General features: G+C 43.4%; 1 protein-coding gene across 11 annotated transcripts in view; it reads right to left on the bottom strand.

The window, feature by feature from the left end:
• BRSK2 (BR serine/threonine kinase 2) overlaps positions 1-22862 on the bottom strand; it is a 303999-nt gene that overhangs the window by 102241 nt on the left and 178896 nt on the right. For all 11 annotated transcript variants that reach the window (XM_066553002.1, XM_066552999.1, XM_066553001.1 and 8 more), the window contains exon 3: positions 1242-1327. In XM_066553002.1, the coding sequence (XP_066409099.1) occupies positions 1242-1327 (86 nt within the window). The remainder of the gene's footprint in view (positions 1-1241; positions 1328-22862) is intronic.

A 22862-nucleotide genomic window follows, 5' to 3' on the forward strand; every position in this document is an offset into this window, starting at 1 on the left:
ACACAGAGCAGATCTGGGCCTCTGTCTCATCTGTGGCAAACAGGGCTTCATGGAGCCATGACCATTTGTGCCACTGAGAGCAGAGCATTCAGCATGCAGCTCTGAAAACATCTGAGCCAGCCTCCACCCAGTGCCTGCACGAGCTCTTTCTGGCAACCACATTCCACCACGGATGGCAGGCTCTGCCCCAGAGGAGGAGGGGGAAGCCAAAGGAAATTACTGCCTGCTCTACTAAGCTAACCCGCAGGCAGAGAGGCCTCGCTTCTCGGAAGAGGAATTCATTGCTCCAGTATCAAGACTGGATGAATAGTCCATGAGGGACTGTTACCTCCATTCAACACTTTCTTTGGATAAACAGTCATTCCCTTCTTGTGTTGAGACACTAAAAAGAGGTCACCAGTGGATGGTGGCTTTTAAAAACTGTTTAGTCTTTTTTAACCGCTCCCTTCTACCTGTAATAACCTGTTAAAAAGCTGGAAATAGCAGAGTTCCCTACTGGGTCACCCTTTTCTATTTGGAGAACATTGATTTTTGTCCCGTTGCCCCATGATTAATGTGGCCTGTTTGTCTGAAAACAGATACAACGTATTTAGTGCCCTAAATCAAGCTAAAGTGATTGTCTGTGGACAACATCCCTGTCTGGCACTGGTAATGATCTGAAGAAAAAAAAAAATCTTACAAAAAAAAGCTTTGCTACATAACTGTCACTGCAGAACCATCAGGAGATTACAGTGGCCCTTAAAACCAAAATCTGTTGCTGATGGGACAAATTTAAAACACCTTTAGTAAGAGTTGAGGGTTTCAATGAAAACTGTTAGACAAAGGAGGTTATCCAAATTATCCACTCTGAGTCTGTTACAGCTTTGATTCAAAATGGTTCCAGATCTTACAGGTACAAGGGAAGTAATGGAATCTTCATTCCTGGAAGTGTTCAAAAAACATGTGGATGTGGTACTTGGGGGGCATGATTTAGTGGTGAATATGGCAGCAGTAGGTTAATGGTGGGACAATGATAAAATTTCCTTTATGATTCTGTGAAAGTACAGAAATTAACATGAGAAAAGCCAGGGAAATAATGAGTGTTCATTCCTCATCCAAATACCAAATATTGCACAAACACCAGCAGAGGGTGAAAACACACCTAGTTCCATTCTTTCAGAAATGTACCAAGTTCCAAAACCCTGATCTCCCTCCCTCCCTCCCCCCCCACCCTTCCTCTGGCAAAAGCCAGTAATACCTACAAATATTTTTTATTTTCGTAAACATCATGCAGCTTTAAAACATGGGGATGTTCTATCAACTTCAGGATGGCTATTTCCCGCTCCACCTGGAAGAAACAAAAAGAAACAGAGAAGATTAGAAGCTTGGTCTTAGAATACATTAGGTATTGTCACACATTTTCTTCCCATTTATCCATTTTCCACTCCTCCTCATATGCAGAGGATACGGAAAATTGTAACAATATATCTTATTTAGCACTTACATAATTTAAGAAAAATTCAATTTATTCAGCCTCAGTACTCCCTGCCCTGCAGAACCAAAAACCAGCAAAATTTCAAGGTTGAAAGAAAAATCCCAAATTGACCAAAGAAAATTAGCTGTGGGAGTTACATGAGCATTCAAGGCTGCTCCTGCCTCATAATCCAAAGCCAGTGACATATTCTCAAAGTACAGAAACTCTAAGATGTCACGTAGGGTCCTCTGACCTCCCACAGCCACAGGTGAGGCGGCTCTACAAACTGCATTCTCAATTATTTCTAGAAAATCCCCATCCTGAAGAACTTGCCATGCATGTGAGGGAAAAGATATACAGCAGTGTGATTTTATAGCTCCAGAACTGAGGTGCAGAAAGGGAAAGAAATATAAGAAGTGACATAAGAAGTCCAAGGCAGAACAAGAAATTAAACCAGATTACTGGAGACGCAGTGTTCAGAGCCTTAAGCACAAGACTGCGCTTTCCCTCAATTCCCAGGCTGCCCAAGTGTGGCTACTTCCAAGAGCAGTTTTCAGTGCTGAGTTAACAAGTTGTGACTAAGTCCCTGTAATTAGTGCAAGCCCTGTTCTCACCCAAAATTCCTATCATGACCACTAAGGGTATTCATTAGAGATGGAGTCAGTGCAATTCCTCAGCTGTTAGCAAAATTGCTCTGCTGCTCGAAACCACACTGTAACTGCTCTGATTTGACCTAGGCTAAGTTGAAGGGAGTTAATGTAGCACTGTGGAGACTCTGGGTATGTGAAATAAACTCTGCAACAAGATGCAGTGAAAGCATTGCACAGTCAGGCATGCCAAATTTCAAGGAATCCACAAAGGCAGGAAAAAGACCTAAAGAAGCAAACAAGGACAACCGGGTAGGATTTTTTCCAGTCCTTTAAATAACTGACTGTCCCAGAGCTGCTATACTGACAGACAAACCATGAACAAACTACAAAACCATCCCTTAATGTCTCCCCTGCAGAGATCAGATGAGTAATTAGGAACTTGCCCCAGTACACCTTTAGTTCTTGATGTCCTTTAACTTCCTGAGAGAACATCCTCTGCTAAGCCTGAACACAGACAACTTCACCTGAATGCCAGTAAGATCCTCTGCAGGAAATTAGAAAGTGGTAGTTTGCAGCACCATGCAGAGGAGGATTCCCCAGCATGTTGGTTATCACCCCAGATCTCTCTTCCTCTACAGCATCACATAAAAACAGCAAAGGCAACTTTTGCACTGCATCATCCTTAGCCTTCCTCACATACCAGGATGGAAGAAAGTATATTTGTACATGTGCCAATCTCAGTCTTTCAAAGACACTTATTCCTCTCTGCAGAGTCAAAAGTCATCTGAGAGATTCCACTTCCACACTTGGGAATCTCTGAAAATAGCTCCTTCAGAGAAGTGGGGAATGCAGTTAAACATGTATGTACAGAGTTCAGCACTGCTAGGAATTCAGTGATACACAGTGCTTGATGGTGACAGGTCTGTGGGTGTTAACTTACTCATGACCAGCACTCTGATGAAAGCTACTTATACAAACAGGAAGCAAAAGCTGGGTAGATTTCAACTGTTCAGCTATTTCACCCCAGACCCAGGGGGTAGCTAGCTTATTCCAGTTTTGCCTCCTCTTCAAAAGGACCTGTTACTCTTCTCTCTTACAAGATACACACTGATACTTGCAGAGGGCTTGTTCAAACCTATAATTGATAAAAGTTGGATTTGCTTCAAAAATGAGGAAAAACAAAACAGAAGAAGCACCCACTCTCACGACACTCTCCCAATAGTACTGAGATTCACCATCAGCAGCATGTACTGCAGCTGCTCAGAAACTGCAACTCCAAAGAAGTTCCTTTTGGATGGGGAAATATAGGTATTTCATGGGGAATGTGACCAGTGCACTAGCTATAACAAGGATAATCCAACCCCAGTATTCCTATGAAAAATAAAATTCCCTACAGATGAGCTGTGTAACTGCATTGGTGTTTCACTTCAGAGAAACCTCTTGGTTGGTTCAGTGGCAATGTAAGCTCAGATCAAGTGAGTGATGGATGGCAGCATCCAGTCAGGGTCCTGCTTGGTTACTGTCTTAAAGCATGAGAAGAGGCAGTGACTTATGGCTACCACTTGGAGGAGGCTACAGCACTGTGTGGCCTATGTTTGGTAACAGACAATCAGAATAGAAAGGCAGTATCTACTTATGACCTACAGATTTACTCTAAGAACCAAATGAAAAGAATTAACCCAACTTGCTTTTTTTTCATCATAGGTCTGTGAGTGTAAAAGGCTCTATGCATATTAATTCCTGGGAACTAAATCCTAAGAGGAAATACAGTTTTGGAGGTCTCAGTTTCAAGCCAGGTATATCGAGAGCATCTGTCTTGATGTGTCTGGCAGCTTTTGACTGCAGTGTGTTCAGTTCAGAGGTGTGTTGTCTGCACCAGTCAGCTTTCCACAGTCTGCTACCTCTTCTATCTGTAAACCAAGGACAAAACTGATCCACTTATCTCAAGTGAGACGTTTTATGAAGGAAAAATGTCATCACTGTCTTCTCATAGTCCAGGACTTTGCCCCATGTAGAGGCACAAGACACTAATGGTTGTACTACTTTAGGATGTAGAGATTCTCAGTTCTCTAAACAGCAGTCTGATAAAGCTCATCCTCAAAAAATCTTATAGCAGTGTCCTGCCTCTTTCTTCTTTTAAAGCAAAACAAGAGTTCAGAGAAATATACAACAGACCACCTTCTCAGAATTACTGCTGCAGTCAGTACTGATGGGTGACTCCCCTGGATCCTGTTAATTTTTTATATGCCTACAAAGAAGGCAGTAATTGATACAGGCTGGACACAGACTGTAGATTTCAATAGCAATATCACTGATGCACGGCTCAGGAGGACCTAGGAGCCATCGTGTCACTAGGAAAGGAGAGGTATCTGAACTCATTGGCAAAATAAGAGAGGCCTGAAATAGCATGCAGCTTTGCCCTCTTCCCCAGAGCTTTGCCAGCCCCTGGCATGGCTTTTTTTGCACAGCCCTGTGTTTGCAAGCCATGGAATGCTGTCCAGCTCCGAGCTGGCAAGGACAGGGGAGAGGAGAAACCCTGCAGGGGTGTTTGCTTTAATGCACATGCAATTATCAGAAAGCAGGGCAAGCTCAGAATAGCCTGTCTAGGGAGGCTCAGAGCCTGTGATAAACAGGAAACATGGAGAAACATTTGCCTAATGGTTAAAAGAGAAAGGAATAAGGCAAAGCTTTTCTGTTATGTGAACGCTGGGTCACATCACAGGATCCCAACTAAAGCCAGGGTTGCCTCATTCCATGGTGGGCTACTGACTGTGCCTTGAAACTGAGAGAAAGAGCTGTGAAAGGCTGTGCAGGGCAAAAGGAGATGCACTGGTAACGTGTAGCTGTGCAGGTGCCATGCAGGTGCCAATTAGAGGTTCTAAAAATCTGTGCAGGAGGTTGATTTGACAGGATGCTCCAGTGATTCAGCTAATGACAAAGTGCAACACAAAGCCAATGTGACCGTAGAGAATCATGCAATACTTTGCATCGCTCTCCTCCATCTCTACTTCACTGTCATTCTCCTCCAGAGGAAATCAAATTTCTCTGGTTTAAGCCCATCTTGTCAGCAAACTTGCACTGGCAACAAGCGCTCTGCTGTCTTGCCTTTTGAGTCAGGCACACAGGGTGTTAATTCACTAAGAAGGCAAGGAGGGCAGGTCAAGGGAGCCTGATAGTTTCAGTGAAGAAGGAAAGTTTCCTTTTCTCTTGCATTCATTAGCTCAGTAACTATTGGGTCACTCATGACCCATTTGGTCCTTGAAAAATGAGGCTCATGGCTTCATATTACCAGGCTGTGTTCTATCTACCAAACCTGTGCAAGCACTATGCAACAACCATTGTTGTTGCAGTTTCTCAAAGTACCCCTACATGCAAAAAGCTGGAGGACAGCAGATGTCATTTCTCCTTGGAAGCTTTGAAGCTCACCAGCAGCACACCAGAAAGCCCTCTCCTCCTCCATTAGCATCAGTAGCTCCCATATGGTTCAAAACCCTGGCTTGAGAAGGAATTCCAGAGCTGCAGAAATGGTGAAGGGCAGCAAAGCCCTGCAGGATGCAAACATGTTATGCTGTTTTTCCTACTCACAGAGCAAAATGGTTCAGGGAGAGAAGGTGTGGTAGGTTTTCTTGTGAAAATCAAGCTCTCTCTAATGTCAACCCTACTTTAAGGTAACTAATGAAAGACTTTTCAGAACTCATGGCTGTCCCTCAGTTACGAGAAACTCATCCAGGACATGACCTTTTCTGAATTCAGAATTCTCCACACTCAGAATGAACTTCAAAGGATGCAGAGATTTGGCTGCTTATCCAACTCCTCAGGCTAGAACTTAGGTTGGAAACCTTGTACCAGAGCACCTACTTTCTCTAATGTCTGGCCTGCTGTGCAGTAATTTGCATTTCCACGATGAGGGCACAGAAAGCAGAGTAAATCACTCTGGTATTTCACTGAGTTGAAGTGGCAAAACCAAAGGCCACTTCATAGGAAGAAACTAATATTAGGTTCTCTGAAAAGTCTGTGTTCCTGCCATAGCAGAAATATCACAGCAAATTACCTGGGTTTTTATTAATTTGGTACTTATGCTTTCATGTTATGTGGGAGTGAAAGTTAAAAATGGTGAAAATGCCTGGCTTTGGTGAAGACTGTCTAGGTCACCTGTTCACTCTTGCCCATAATGACAGAAATAGGCTACTCCTGAAATCGGAAGAGAACAGCATTTAAAGCATAAAAGGCTTTATACAACAAGTAACTGCAGGCCCATTATGCCCTGTAGGGTCATCACTGCTGTGATGGGACATCATTCCTCCAAAGAGATTAAGCCATTACCAGATCTAAGCAATACCAAAAGATCTAATGCATTATATCAGTTGCATCCACAATTTCTAAGGAAGCATAAATAGAGTTGAAGTGGAAAAAATATCAGGGTTTAAATGATTAAAGTATCTTCCTTTGCAGCTCTGAATTTGGCTGATTTTTTGCTTAAAATGGCCTTTCATTACCTTTATCCAAAACTTATTCAGTAGTCCATTATGAATGCAAATGGAGGACCATGAAAGTTGTGCATCTGTGGGGAGTATTTCTTGCTACTACTGTAGCCATTAACCTCACATTTCTGAATATACTGAGCCAGATTCAAAATGCATTGAAGTCAACAAAAGACATCAATTGACTAAAGTGGGATTTGAATCAGACCTTCTAATGATCATTAAGTGGTATCTGGAAGAAATCTTCTATTACACAGTTTTGACTAATTAAATGTTTTAACAAGAATTCAGGTTTTCTGTTAAGTACTAGCAATTACAAGAAGATTTTACAAAAAGTAGATGAAGAGGGGGAAGACTAGACTTAGATCTCCAAAGAATCAGACAGCTAGACAATGCTTTACAAAATACAACAGACAAAATTACTGGAAAGCTGAGCAATTCCTCATTTTACTGAGGGCTCTATCATGGGCTCATTCCACCAAAATTTTTGTTTGCATGTGTGCTGTTCAAAGCTATTTCCCCATAAATGAAAATGAAAATAGGTATGCATGAGAAGCAAGTGAGATGCATATTTGATTTTAAAATTTGCATGTGCAGACTTCTATATCATGAAGCTTTAGGAGGGAAATTTAGTTTCCACAAACGAGTATTATACCAAAATGTCAGTTTCTGCTTGTCTTTTTCCATAGTCCCTTCAAAACTGCAACTCTTAAAGCTCCACTGAATTTCAAAATTTAGCATAAAATCTGAGAGTATGAAGTTCACTGGACGGATACTGTGTTAATTTTCTTGGAAATCTTTTCTGCTGTTGCCAATGCACCTCTACAACAGGATTCATGGCCTGGCCTGACACATAGATTCCAAGGTCTTGAAGGGACAGATCCTACAGGTTATCCAGCCATGGAAAATCCTACCAAGGAACGTCACAGTTTAACTCTGTAGTTAACACCTGCCGTGCTCCTCAGGGCTCTGCCATCAGCTCCCAAGTAAACATGGCACTTTGACTTATCTGCAGCGTATGCTGCTTTAAGGAGCATCAGGGCTTCATGCAAGAGACACTGATGGGAGCTGACAAGGAGTGGATTTATTCATTCAGCACTTGAGATTATCCGCTGCCCGGTGGTACACAGCTAACGAGTGACTGACACACAAGTCTCTGCCAGCAGTCAGCAGAATAGGTCCCTTTCACTGGAAGGCAAAGAGCCTCCCTGTGCCTCCTGTCGCCTTCAGTGAGTGCCACATCCTGGCTGCCATCGCTGAGTAGTGCAGGACACGGGACACAAACCTGCAGCCACTCTACAAGAGAAATAAATGGATCTTTGACTTGCCTTTCTTTTTCCCTCCTTATCCTGGTTTTTAATGTTAATGTACACTGTGCTTTCTATAACTCATGTGCACCCAGCCTGGCATTTATGAGAAACCTGCCACCCCCATGCAGCAGCCACAGCCAAGTCTGTGTGAACACTGGCAACCACTGCTCCAAAGAAGCACACTCAGTCCCTGTCATGTGTGCAGCCCTCCTTGCCATGCCACATCTGCAGTGCTCACCCCAAATGTACAGCTGTTAAGTCTGGTCCCCCCTAGCAAGGCACAGAATCAAAGAATCACAGAAGAACCTGAGTTGGAATGCACCCCCAAGGGTCATTAAGTCCAACTCCAGGCCCTGCACAGGACACCCCAAGTGTCACACCGTGTCCCTGAGAGTATTGTCCAAATGCTTCTTGAACTCTGTCAGGCTTGGTGCTGAGACCACTTCCCAGGGCAGCCTGTATACAAATGTATACTGGGCTCCTTTCAGGGGTGCATATGGCCCTCTGCAGGAAAGGAGTGCAATTCATAAGTAATTTTCCCCCAGAAGAAGTTACTTCTTCTGAAGAGAGAAGGTGCAGCCCTGAACATTGAATGCCTTGTGGGCTGCTATGTTAAGCTACAGAAAAAGAGTCACTACCCACAGAGAAATAAGCTGTAAAATTAGGCTACGGAGAGTTCAGCTTCAAATAATACAGGTGCAGAACTTCTTGTATTATTTGAGACATCACAGATTTAATATGGGCAATACCAAACACAACACTGGCATGCTGGAGACAAAGAGTGTGTGGAGAATGTAGAAGATGCTGAATCCCATTAAGGAAATATGGGCAAGCACAAAGGAGTCAGTATAGCACAGCACAGCACAATGTTCTGCCAAAAATATAGTGCAGAGCTTCTGAGAGCTTTGGTTGAGAATATGATAAGGCAGAGGGGTTCCCAAGAGCACCGAGGAATGGGACTGAGACAGTGAAGTGATGCTGACTGTGCCATGGACTGGATCCTTGAGGGAGTCCACCATCAATACGAAGAGAAATTTAAAAGCACAGTTTTGGAAAAGCTTCAAAGGATGATTTCTCTACCATTTCCTATGTGTCTCAACTAGCCTCTTTCTCCCTCTTCCTCTTTTTCTCCATTTGTCACGCTGGTCTTGTTTAGCTCTTTGGCATTGTCTTACACAAATGTCCTTTACATTTTCTGTAATACTTTTCTAGAAGCAATCAATGGGATGGCTGCTATTTCCTTCCCTTCATCTTTCCTTAATGGCCCTCTCTGGTTCCCTGAGAAGAAATAAGGCAGATAACAAATGCTCCAGGAGAGGGCAGAACAGCTGGAGCTCTGCAGAGATTGGAGGCAGAATGCCAGACTCCATCCCTGCCTTGCCCTTCTCCACAACAAGCTTAACAACATCATTGATTTCAAAGAGTGGAAAACAGATAATACGATTTTTTAAATTCTGCTATATTCTCCTGTCATTCACTTTTGGTTGCCCCTTAACTCTTTAGACAGATATTTGTATGTATTTGTCTATTAGGATCTCGTTTCAGCTGAATTAGTAAACTTAGTGAGATACTAGTAGCTGATCTCTAGAAGGGATCCTGCAGCCCAGTAGTCCCTCACAGCTGGCAGTGACAGAAGCAGAGTCTGAACCAACCCACAGCTCACCCCTTTGTTTCCAAAATATGGTGTTGAAGCACAATTGCACCTCCAGAAGGACACGATCCCAGACAAACAGCAGCATGGACCTCATCCAGGAACTGTGAAGAGGCCAAGGGCCACACATAATCACAGAGTTCATGTTTGCACTTTGCTTTGCAATTAAGAGGGAGCTTTGAGGGGAGGCCTGGCAGCTGCAGGCAGAGGCATCAACAGCTGACTTCCTGCCAAAATGTGGAGCCAGTGGCTGGATACTCAGGAGGCCAAGCAACCCTCTAGCCCAGTTCTTCTGCCCCAGCAGGTTGCCAATGGTTTCTGTCACCCTGAAGCAAAAACAGCAGCTCCCACCTCACGTGCACCAGCTCTACGTTGGTATTTCCATGTCCATTCCATCTTAGGGACGCCCAAGAACTGATTGATCCCAAGAACTACTTATTCTTATCTGTGATAAGAAATCAGTCTGCTTTGTCCATAATTCTGCCCCCAGTGTGTTTCTTTAGTGACATGGCCATATCTGGTGTATCTCTGTAATGACATGAACCAGTGCTTCAGTTCCAGCCATCCCTGCCCACTGATCTGGATGTGGGATTTTAACTTTTTCATGGAGACCCACCTCTATGTTTGTGTTAACCACAAGTATGTTTTTTCATATCTTGTAAAACTGGGCTGAACAGCATGAGAAATCAGCAGTAACCTCTTAATATCTTTATTTCTGCACTACCTGTTTGGATGTAGCCAGCAGCAGATGAGCTCAAAGCCTGTTTTCTCAGCTTTGGTGACTCACATAACAAAATTAGTGGCCTCAGCCTCACCTCCAGGTCAGGAGTACTGGTGGACAGTTAAGTGGCTGTCATAAAACTTTCCCCTCCCTCACCTACAGCACCTCAGTTTGGAGAAAAGGCACAAGCTTTCATGATGATCCTAACCCTGACACAACAGCTCTGTCCGTGGTGCCTGTCACTTCTTCCATCACATCAGGGATACAGCAAAGACAGCAGCACTGTCTGCGAGTTTTCCACTGGGCTTTAATCTTCAAAAGAATGACTAATAAGTCAGGAATTGAAGAACAAAGCAAGAGGCAGAAAAAGAGAGGAGAAGAGGAAATAAAATTGCCTATTTAGCCTCAGTCTTGAGGCTGCCTGTGCTCACTCCCTGCCTCTCCTCAGATTCAGCCTGCAACAGAAGACATTACAGCAAGACTTGTACTCCCCTCAGTGAAGACAACATCTTCCTCTGTTTTGTACAAGCAACAGAAGCTGCAGAAAATTAGTCCATTGCTGCCATCAGCAACCAGGATCTCTCACAGCTGGGAGTTAAGAGATCAAAGACAGCAACGAAGGAACATTTTGTTTCTCGGTTATTTTATCTCTGCTCTTCTCATATCCTTCTCATCACACACCAGTCCCTTATTGCTGGAGGTGCTGATGACATCTTGCAGACTATCAACATCAATATCAGGATCAAGAAGCCTCTTGGCAAGGGAGGTTTACAAACAACATTGTAAAGAGAGTTTCTTGAGCATCTCAAAACAAGTCATGAGGATAAGTTCAGTCATTCCTTCTCCTCATTGTCTGAATCTACTTAGGAAATGAGGACTTAAGACACCTCTGGCCATATCCAGCACATGCTCTGGAGCTGAATATAATAATTTGTCACATCTTCATTATGTTTTCCAATACATTATTCAGTCAGGTCAGACTTTCAGAAGTACTTGGCATTGGCCTATCTCATTATCTCAAAGTCTGTGGGACTCTTACTACTAATTGAGACCAGAGCCAGCCAGTAATGATTGGCAAATTCCATCTTTAAGTTCTACGTCTCTAGAGATGGGTCTTGTAATATGAGGCCTGCCTTTCTATTTATGAATCTGTGCCTCAGACATTACTTCTCAGATCCTGCAGTATTTCAGAGCCATTCTGAGTTCTAATGGTGAATTCATCAGCTTCACCACACTAAGCCATAGCCAAAACATATTCCCTACCCTAAAACAGGTCCTCTTTTCCACATAGTGACAAATCACTTCTGCAGTACAGTCTTGAATTACCTTTGTCACTCCAAAACAAGCTATATTGTCATGACAAGTGTTGTACTGCAGTGCAGATGCACCCACCAACACAGCATTGTTGCACAGAGATCAGGGAGAGCAATGAAATTAAGGCATTTTAAATTTGAGAAAGTGGTGTTTTTATTATTTCTGAAGAAGTTGTGGTTGTGTATCTTCAAAATAGTCAACTTAGGTGCCATTATCTGAGTCTCTTCCCATTCCTTTGTATCTGTCCTATGTATCACATCTAACACAGAATTCACAGCTATTTGGCTTTTGATGAAGAGCAAAGATAGGATGCAACACTTTGGTAAGTCAGGTGACAACACATCGCTAAAGAAAGTGCTAATGACTCAAAAATTACATAGCTAAAGCAACAGGAAAGTTCAAACGTTTAGCAAATTAGCTTAATTCTCTGAGGACATTGGATTTGGATGGACATGCTTATTCCACTTATTCCAGAAAGTGGCAGAGAATGCATTCTGAAAAAAAGATGAGAATTTGAAAACTGGGGTTCACTTAAATCATACCACCTTAGGCCTGTACACCTTGGGATGCTTTGGCACACATACAGGCATCCTTTCACGATCTAATTCAAACTCTCTTGCACTTGCCAAATACTTACATATATATATATATATGTGCAGATCAAAAAGTGTTCACAAACATTTTGCTGAGAAGATGGCAGGCTAAATTTGAAACCAGCAATATTTGAAATGGAGAACTGGGCTAGATGTAACCCACTCCCACCCCAACTTTTCCGTGTTTTCTTCAAGAGATCACATTCATCAGTCAGCTGAACCTTGTTCCCAGATGTCTGGACTATATGAAAAACAACCTGTGAATGGGGGAGTTTTCCAGTACTCACCCTTAAGGTCACAACAGAATTTTGGAATGAAAAGGCAAAGGATGCTGTTCCTGTCATCCTCTCTCGACAGAAAGGAAAACCAATTATCTCTCTTTATAGGGGACATAATTAGCTCCCTTCTTTCCAGTAGAGAAAGCCTTTTCCTCAAGTTTATACTGCCTCCCACACAAACACAGGACAGACAAAAAAGCAACCAAAATCTTGCTGAGGCGGATGCCATGCTGAGGAAACCCAGCAGTAACCTCAGATATGAGGAAACAGTGCCTGCGCTGTGAGGTTCACGTGTTGAATCCTGGCTTATGCAAACATGTTTGTGAGGAAAGTAGCACAGATGCCCTCCTTGCACCATAGAGAGCTCAGAGCATCAGCAGTTGGTAAGGAATTGCAGTGATTTTAGGAGGCCATCCCTCTTCCCTGCAGAGATCTACACAACTGTTAAACAGTTTTTCCCTTCCTTGATAACAGTCTTACTCCATGCCAAGTGGACAACTTGAGGGTTATCCACAGTTTTGTCGTGTCCTTTGGTATTATTCTGCTGCCCACATATTCCTGTATTTAGAGTAGGACAATGTTCTGTATTCTGTATCATACAGGACAAAATTCCTGTATGTAGAGTAGGACACTCAAACTGGGAGCCTGTTCTTTATTTTAGATTGCATTCCTTATGCTACCACAGAAGCCACATAAAAGCAACCACATTCTGTGAAATCCTAGAGACTGAGAACCCTTTTTTTGGACTATTCCTTCTCTGGTTTTGCATTCTTATTCTTGCTAATGTTTCCAAATTGTTTCCACATTGTTAACCACTTCTTTCCTAAGGCAAGAGTGATTTTCCTGGCAATTTTCCACACATTTTCCATGTTCCCTTCAGGATGGCTGGGGACTTGGAACTTGTAGAAAATGTTTTACTTCCATTTCAAGAAAATGTGTATGAAGTTTGAAGTGTATGCTTAGTCTACACCATGACTCTATAGCAATAAAAGCAATAAAAGACAGAGAAGTGATGAAAGAAAGTGAGAAAAAAATCACCTTGCAAGACCTAGCAAACCTATTGGAGAGTAACACATTTAATTGGAAATGGTGGCCAATGTGAATGTTTTTGGTGGCCAACCTGGAAGCTGGGATAGTCTTTACTTCTGACCCATTAAACATGCATTTTGCAAAGCTACTTTTTTGATGAGATTCCTTTGGACATGTCTTCATTTACTGTCGTTCCTCTTCCTTCTACAGGAACAGTGACCTGTTTGAGAAACCTGAGATGTCTCCACAGGGTATAATTTAGCACTCTCCAGGCTTGCCAAGATCCCTGGAGCTCTCTTGTGTCTCTCTGATCCCTTATCTTGCTCATGATCTGCAAAGGATCAGTCACATAAAGCCCACAGGAGAGGAGGCTGCTGCCTACCTGCTGAAGGCCCGAGTTTATCAGTTCTACCTTCAAACAAATGAGCAAAGCTTCACTTACAGAAAATATACAGAAAGCTCTGATACACTCTTATTAAGGAAACATGAAGCAGTTCTTTATATCTGAAATAAGCAAAAGATGAAAAAATCAAACAGCCCTCCCTCAAAACTGTTCTGAATATTTTTAAATAAGGCAATGTTCATTGGAGAGAGAAAGAAAATGTGCAGTACATAGCTGTGTCCTCTCTTTGATCTTAACTGTAATGGCCCTTCCTCGTGCTTTTCCAAGACAGGTGTGGATATTCTCCAGGACTCCAAAGGGAAGGCAGCACATCCAGTCAGCTCTTTAATGGGATCACTCCAATGGTGGTCTCCTTTAGACCTGAGGATCCACCTGAACACCCAGTTTGCAGCAAGTTTCCTTCTGGGAAACTTTCCCTCCTTCTCTTGATGTTACAAGAGAAACCAGGACTTCAGAAGTGACACAGGACTGCAAGAATCTGCAGAGGGTTTACATGAATGAATGAGTATGAATTTCAAATGTAGGCCAGAAGCAGCCCACCCAGCCTAATTTTTTCTCCCTTGTACTGTTTATTCAACCAAAAGGATTTTCAGATGACCTGAGGGGATTGCCTTCATGGGTGAGTGTGCATTTTACCAGAAGTCCTATTTGGCAGAATGGCTTTTATTGTCAGCATTTTGGTTCTGTTGCTCCCACCACATGCTGCTTTTCTTGGCCTTCTGGCAGTCTCCAAATCCTGTGTGAACTTCCCTTTCCCCAGCACACCAGGGATCCAGCAGATGCACAAACTACAGAGTTGAACAATCACTTTACGCCTCAAGCACTGCCAAACAGTTTCTTGTGCAGCTTAGGAGGGCATGTACTGCTGCTCTGCTACAAAAAAAACAAGGTGCCCTTCTAGAAACACCTTCATTTTGGTTGAAATGCCACCTGCATTTTACAGGAGTGATCCTGAACCAGAAAAACTAATCTGGCAAGGGGTCAAAATAGGAATTGTATTTTATTTTTAACTGAGGCTGGAGAATTTCCTTCTTTCCTTTTTCCCTTCCCCTTATGACACCTCTTTAAATAGAGTTGCTTTCCCCAGCCCCAAACCCACCTAATGCCAAGGGGTCAAGCTATGTTTCTTGAGTCCTTTGTTCACCTAAACAATATGGGGGCGTGAGATAAGCCCTTGTTGAAGCCACCAGTGATTAAAACATCAGCGCCATGAGGAGCAGCTGCCTTCTGTGCAGTCAGCTCTGTGAGCCAGCCCCAGACCTCTCTCTGCCATACTGGAGCAGCCCACCTCTCCCTGGGGGATCCCCACAGCCAGCTCTGCAAGGCACCCTGAGCTCTGCTCCTCACATCCAGCTCATTAATCATTGGGACTGACTGCTTCTGCCACAGCTGCAGACACCTAAAGAGTGAGGATGTTGTCTCCTCCTTGCCACACAGGGCTGTTCTCCTTTCCCCAGCTGCTTTCAAAGAGAAGCACAGTGGCTGTGGCTGGCTCTCGGGTATACTGACGTTCCAGCAGAGTCACAGCATGGAAATGTATGCCTGCAAGAAACCTCCCACACAAAAGGCCACTGTAATTCCTGCAGAGTTGGGCCAAAGACTCTGTGCCAGTTTCCTACCCAGGTATGCCAGGGACACATGCAAGTACCAGCTGTTGGATGAAGCACAACTGCTATTCACCTTCAGTCCCTGGAGTGTAAAATCATGGCAATCAAAACAAAAGTCAGAGCATTTGTGAGGCTCCTCTATCTTTCCCTTAGAGATAGGTGACTTTACTGCCTTTAATGCAGCAGAGAGACTTCAGGAAGCTGGCTGTGCCCTTCAAGTGCCTGACAAATGTAACTGCTTGGCAAAACTCACTGTGCAATTCGGAAGGGAAAGTCCTCTTACAGTAACAGCTTTTCCAAACCAGAGATCAGCCACCAGCCAGAACAGAACTGCCAAAAGCATTTCCAAAATGTAAGGCACAATCCCATTTTCCAACTTACCAACAGAAAAACGAGGGAGCTGCACAAGACCTGATGTGCTGGTGCAAAGCAGATGCAGCCATGTCAGAGCTTCTGTTCCCTCTGCAGCACTGGCTGAGCACAAACAACAAACAACAACCCCTTCACTGTCACAGATGACCCCTCACAATGTAGTTGTTTTGTCCTGCAGGACAAATAGCAGGAATCCAGAGAGAAATTAAGAAAAAGAACTGCTTTCCACAGACCCCCAGGGCAGCTTTGATGCCCTTGGGGCACTTCTACCTTCACCCAGGACGTGGCAAAAAATACAACAGTTCCACTTAAACCCAATGAGAGAGGATTTAATATTTCTTTGATGGTGACTTCCACCTTTCTTTCCCTTCAGTGACATCCCTCCCCACTCCCTGCCCCCTCCTAGCCCTCAACAGCTCTGGGAGTGGCCAGGTGCCAGGTAGTCTACTCAGGAATGATCACCATCCTTTTTGCATTTTGTTCCTTTGTCCTTTCCAAGCAAATTATCTCTGAGACCCTGGAACAAGCCGTCACTTCAGAGCACTGTCACTATCACATGGACAGCAGCCCCAGGACCCGCAGGACACATGTGAGCAGCAGGCTGTGTTAGGAAGCATCAGCACTGAACACCTCACTGGCACATCTTCCTCACCAGGGACTGCTGCCACTCACTGTAAAGCCACCCCCTGGTGCTAAGGTAACCTGCATCAGGCCCCTGATACCTGGGAGCACCCTTTTCATTCCCAAGAAAAATATTCTTCAAACTGGAGCACAGGGACTTCCTTACATTAGAATTAAGGAGCTTTCAGTCTCTTAAAGAAGCTTTGCTTTCCCCCCAAAAAATGCAAACGTTATATATATATTTTTTTTTTAAATCATCAATGAGAAACACTAAAAAGCTTTCTGTAATACTTCTTACAGTTACTATTTGCTTCCTGCTGGGAATTCACATTCTGTCAGCGGAAGCTTCACCAGATGCTGGCAACTTCCCCCATCAGGAATGCCTCTGAGGAAGGATGCTTCCCCTGTGGCTGCTCTCCTGCAGGAGGCAGCAGCAAGTAATGCCCACCGTTTCAAAAGGTCCAGTAATGTTGGGTTCTCTGCACTGAGAACTGAAGTTCTGTGCAATCTCTCCCTGGGGACAGATTTTCAGCTGTTGAGCTACCCACAGTTAAGATATTAAGAAGAATCCCCTTTCCAGTGAGGGACAATATAAAAGTTAGGTTTCCAAGTTTTTCAGACATTGTAGTGGACTGGTCTAATGAAAATCTGGTCTAAGAATGGAAGCTGAGCTCCTCTGAAAAGTCTATGCCTATGCCTAAATTTTGGAAGCGATAAAAGGATGCTACAGGGTTCCACTAAAGGTAGGAGTAGTCAGTCTCATTACAGCAAATATTTTCTACACCTTCCTCAAGAAAAGAACTCCAAATACAGGACACGTCAATACTCTTTGGCATAAATACACATCTAAATCAGAGAGAACACTAAAATGAAAGAAAAAGTGCAATACTTTCTATTGCATAAATATACATAGTTCCAAACTTGAATTTGAATGACATGTGCATCCAAACCCACCTTTGGCATACCTCCAAACAAAATCATAACCACCTAAGCCCTGGAGGTTTCATGGGGTGGGGTTAGAGTTGGAATGATTATCTGAAGTGATAACAAAGGAAGCCATAAAGCTGTCTAAGGGTCTCCTAACTTAGTCTGGTTTCACTGGGTCTGCTAAGACTCTGGCAAATGCCATCATCAATATTGGCTTGCTCTGACAGGATATACAAGGGAGGCTGTGGGGTTGAGGTGCTGATTTGTGATTCAGACTCTAGCTTCACTTTCTGATTTTCTTAATAGCTTCTTCTGCCCTGCATGGGATACTTAATCTATCTGTGTCATAGTTCAGTATCCAGAGAAGGCAGACACTCAGATATTGGATTTTACCTACATTTTCCTGCCTTTTTACATGCACTGCCTGTTTAGAAATAAATACTTCAGGTCAGAGGTGGTCCCTTGTTCTGTCTTTAAACACAGCTGTGGTGTCTGGTATGCCAGGACACGTGCTAAGACACACCCTCTGACAAATGAAGAAATGACATTTCAAATGTCACCACTAACTCAACTTGGAGCCTGCAGACAACAAAGTAGTGGGGGGTAAAGTCTGCAATATGTCACATGGAGCAAAATACAAGTTCAAAGCATGCTGCCACGGCTGAGCACCTGATTGTGGTTGGTGCTGGGGCTCTTCCCTACTGCCCTGGCTCCATGCACGGCATCAGGAGTCAGCAAGTAATTCACATGTGCTCACGTAAGTCAGGAGGAAGCAGAGGCACTGCACGCCCTCCCAGCACAGGAAAATACAGCGCCTCGAAAGCAGGGAGGGAGGGCAGACAGCATTACAGGTGCACTAGAAATAACAGAGCAAGCTGAAAAGCAGGGAATCTTTGTCATGACAACAGAGAAGGCAGTTAAACCATACAACATGGGCAGGGGATGTAAAGACAGGAAGTACACTGGCAGCACTGCAGCAGTGAATGATGGTTTATTTTTAACAGTTTCTAAAACAGGAGCTGGTGATTTTGTTTGTTTGTCACTTTTTATTTCATCCAATTCTCTAGATGGATACTAGATCTTTTTGCAAGATTTTTTTTTATTTATTTATTATGGTTTCTCCTTGAAGCAGAGACTGAAAATGCTGTGATAAGTATACTGAAAAGTTCACTTAGTTTCAGCTGCAGTTTCCCTAAGTGCTTCTGTGTCCCCTGCTGAACTACTGTTTTGTAATGCAGTAGTGGTAGAGCACGCTTTGGGGATATTCCACAGCTCTCCTCTTGCCTCCACCGCACCACAAAAGAACCATTTTTTCTCTCTCCTCCCTTCACCCTTCCTTTCCCATAAGGGGACAAGAGCAATAAAGAGAGAGAGAAAGAGAGAAAGAGAGAAAGAGAGAAAGAAAGAGAGAAAGAAAGAAAGAAAGAAAGAAAGAAAGAAAGAAAGAAAGAAAGAAAGAAAGAAAGAAAGAAAGAAAGAAAGAAAGAAAGAAAGAAAGAAAGAAAGAAAGAAAGAAAGAAAGAAAGAAAGAAAGAAAGAAAGAAAGAAAGAAAGAAAGAAAGAAAGAAAGAAAGAAAGAAAGAAAGAAAGAAAGAAAGAAAGAAAGAAAGAAAGAAAGAAAGAAAGAAAGAAAGAAAGAAAGAAAGACAGAAAGAAAGACAGAAAGAAAGACAGAAAGAAAGACAGAAAGAAAGACAGAAAGAAAGAAAGGTGTACTGTCACCTTCCTTGGGCCTTTTTCCCACCCACTAAAGCCTTGCAAATCCAAAGCATTAACTAAGCAGTTCCATGCTTTGCTCCTGCCCCATGTCCTTCAAGGTGTGTGAACACAGCTTGCTCTGCAGACTAACAAGGCACACAGCAACGCTCCACATTGGGGACTAATGTCAGGGCACCAGAGGATCCAGAGCTGCAGCTCAGTGGTCTGAGGAACAAGCTCTGCCACTGTGTCCCCCTTAATAATGGGCAGTGAGCATAGAGGGCAAGTGTGACTAGGCAGGAAAAACCAGGCTATCCAGGGAATGGTGCAAGTGCTGGGCTTTGCAGTCTGTCATAGGGGTGAGTCAGATTCTGAATTGCTGTGCTGCTATCTTAGTTACAGTAGATGCTAATTCAGCTGGTCAGGTAGAGTGTGCTTTTAGGAGGCTAATATGAGCAAGCATATTGAGGCTCTGGGACTTTTCCAGTCTTCAGAGCTGTTCTGTCTATCCTAAAAGGAAGATGCACTTGTGAAACGCAAATGCACAGCAGGATCTGGAATACCAGCCTCCTTTGGAATTTTCTGGGATGGTGTCTAATGAAAGACTTTGAACTGTTTGGCACATCAATAGAGCAGTTTATTCTTCTGTGATGTTTTCAGAGAGCACTGGATCAGACTTGCACTGCCACACCTGCAAACTCTTAGCTGGTCTTTCTATGTGGAGGGGAGGTGAAGGGGTAGTAAAGAGGGATGAGATTCAGTGCCTGCCCTTTCCTGAAGAGGCTGTCAGTGCATAGCAGCAGAGAGACAGTCCTCTGGGTGCTGCTGCATGAGGCAGAACAGACACAGCTCTTCTCTTGGTAGCTCCATGGACCTGTGGTGCAGACAGTGACAACAGCTCGTTGTTGTCAGCTAACACAGAACTACCACATCAGTCTGCTGAGAGAAGACCCAAGGTGCCATTTTTAAGGTTTGTTTATTCTCATTGGAACTGTATTCCAGTCCCTTGGGACGTGACCTTTTTCATGGAGTTTTCTGGAGGGAGTGAAGGAGCAGAGGTGAGATTCTTAGCCAAGACATCAGAGCCAAGCTGTTCTCTGAAACACCCTTTGTTGCCGTCTCTTCGCAAGCCTGCAGCCTCCGCTCCCTCCTCCCTTTCCCAAAAATAAAGCTCCATGATGTAAAAACATTCCTTTGGGGCTGGAGGTGGAAAAACTAGGACACCACAGTTCGGAAAACGCTCAGCACTGCATGAAATATTCACTATCAACCAAAACAGGTTTACCCGGAGGAGGGTATGATGAAGAGGGAACAGGGAATCAATTTCACTGTCCTATGGTTTGTTATTCTGGCTGCTTCTTCTACTCTCCAAATAAGCTGAGATTTTTGGAAGCTTCTGTCTGACCCAATTCCCATTCCCTCACTTTTCAGTCTGCGTATGCTTCCTGTTTTGTGTGCAAATAAACACTCATCCTAAAGGCATCTTTGCCCAATCCTAAATGCTCCTGCTCTTCTGAACAGGGCTAATAGTGTAACAATTTATCAGAGAGAGCGAGCCAGGGAGCGCATGTGCAGCTGGGGAATCCATCAGCTGAGCACTGTGAGATGGGAACTGAGACCTTCCTTTTCCCTTCACAGAGCCACCTTCTCTGCTCTTCAAACACTGCACATCATCATTGGGTGAGAATCAAAATAGTTCTCTCTAAAATTGATTGCCAAGTTGTTTGTTCTGGGGTTTGCCCAATGCAAATGACAGGAAAAAACATGGAAAATATGGAAAGCAGGAGAAAGGCTTTGGTAATCTACCACCCTCATGTGTTTGCATTCTGCCTTCTGCAGGTACAGGTCTCAGTGCAGCCCCAGCCTGAAGCAACATTAGCTGTGTGAGTCCGTGTCCAGGCAAACAGGGAGTTCAGCCTCATCACCAGAGATACAGCATTCCAAGCAATAATGAGTTCATCAGACAGTGCAATGGGAAAAGGGAGATCAGTAGAGGTGATGGGAAGGATGACATCAGCTAAATCTGTGGTTCCCTGTAGGTATCCTGGCTTGGGAAACCAAGGCGAAACCAAAATGCCCAGGCAGAGCTGCAATGGAGGAAGATGATACAATTCCCAAACTCTCATAATGACAGCACATCTGGGAAATCACATCTTCAGTTTTTCCAATGAGCTCTCACAGAGAATGGGGCTTAGACACGAAGTCCAGCTCCCATACACTGACAGCTTAAAAAAAAAAAGCTACAAATGGAAGCTAATCTGCAATTAATTAATTTTCCATTCAACGAAATGCCAAACACATTTTATGAAACAAAGGAGTTCTTTAAATGCTCCAAAGGGCATTTTCCTAATGGTGAAGAGCATGTGCACCCAATACTTGGTCTGCTCCAGGTGAGGGTCTGTATTTTTCTACCAAGCCAGGAAAAAACAGAGAAATTCATCTTCCTTGATGCACGGCTCCTTCTCCACCCTCACAGCTGGAGCTACTTGGCTCACTGGGATATCCCAGGCCATCCCTCTGAGACCTCTAAACTGGCACAACAGGACTCAAGTCATGGCCAAAAAAAAGCCACGTGTAGCCTGGATGTGTGAAGTTGGCCCCATATTTGCAAATGTTATACTAAAAGAAGGATTTATTTACTCAGATGAGTTTGGTCTTACAATGCAGTTCTTTGTGCCGGTAAAAAAAAGATTTTTTTGTTCTACATTTATCATTTCATTGTTCATATTCTGTTAAGACCCCACTTAACATCATGCCTTTGTTCTGATACCTGTAAGTACAAACCAGACACTTGCAGCCGTACTAGACTGGGAAGGCAGTTAGGAAGGGAGCTTAGAACAGGGCTCTGGCTAGTCCAGAGGTTTCCCAACAGATACTGGCAGCTATTACTTATGGAAACACACTAACAGAGCAACTAAGGAGTGAGTCTTCCTTAGTTGTGCACCTGCCCCTCTCACCTTCTGGCAATCAGTGAGGATCACTTGACCTGGAATGTCTATCCAAAGGCTCTCTAACTCTTGAACCTACGCATACTTTAGGCTTCCCACTATTCTGAAGTTCCACTATGTCCTTCTTGTTCATTTTACCCCCCTCTAAAACAGTCACATAATTACTTCCCAGTCATTCTGCAGATCTCTCACTTTTTAAAACCAATGTTCTCTTGATAGGCCCATGGTCAATGGTAGCCAGGACAAAGACTCAGATTTCAGAGTATTTGGAAAAGAAATGAAGGCAACCTTGCAGTACCATTTTCAATCTATTTTTCCCCCTAGGAATTAGCTCTGTTCAAGAATTCCACTCACTAAAGGCAGCAGTGTTTTCTGTTTTGTTCAGTGAAACTACACAATAAAAGACTGTATATGTTTTTCTTTTTTTCTCTGTAAAGACAAAGAAATATTTTCCTACTCATTAATAAGAAATTCCTAAATGATAATGTGCTAGCTCTCTTCAGTAATGCTTTTCTAGAGAAGTAACCATTGGAAAAAAACAAAAAAGAAGAATCTGTAATCACTGGCAGATTACAAAAGGACTAAACAGATGGATAGGTAACAGGTAAATGTCATGTCATGATGGAGGAAGTGGCCTGGTGGAGAAAAGTCACAGATGAGTTCATATTTATACCATTGAATTAAACTGGTAAATATTTATTACTTTGGATGCTCGGCAATAAAGAATTCGTTATTTTTGCTACTTGCTGCTTTGTGTTTGCTTTTAGGAACAAACCTGTCCTTTATGATACAAAAACTTGCTCTTTTCCTTTAATTGAGATAAATGAGAAGAGTTCTTAATGGGGTGATCCATTTGACAAAGGTCA

Source organism: Molothrus aeneus, chromosome 6 (genome assembly GCF_037042795.1).
Source record: "Molothrus aeneus isolate 106 chromosome 6, BPBGC_Maene_1.0, whole genome shotgun sequence".
Classification (NCBI taxonomy): Eukaryota; Metazoa; Chordata; class Aves; order Passeriformes; family Icteridae; genus Molothrus; species Molothrus aeneus.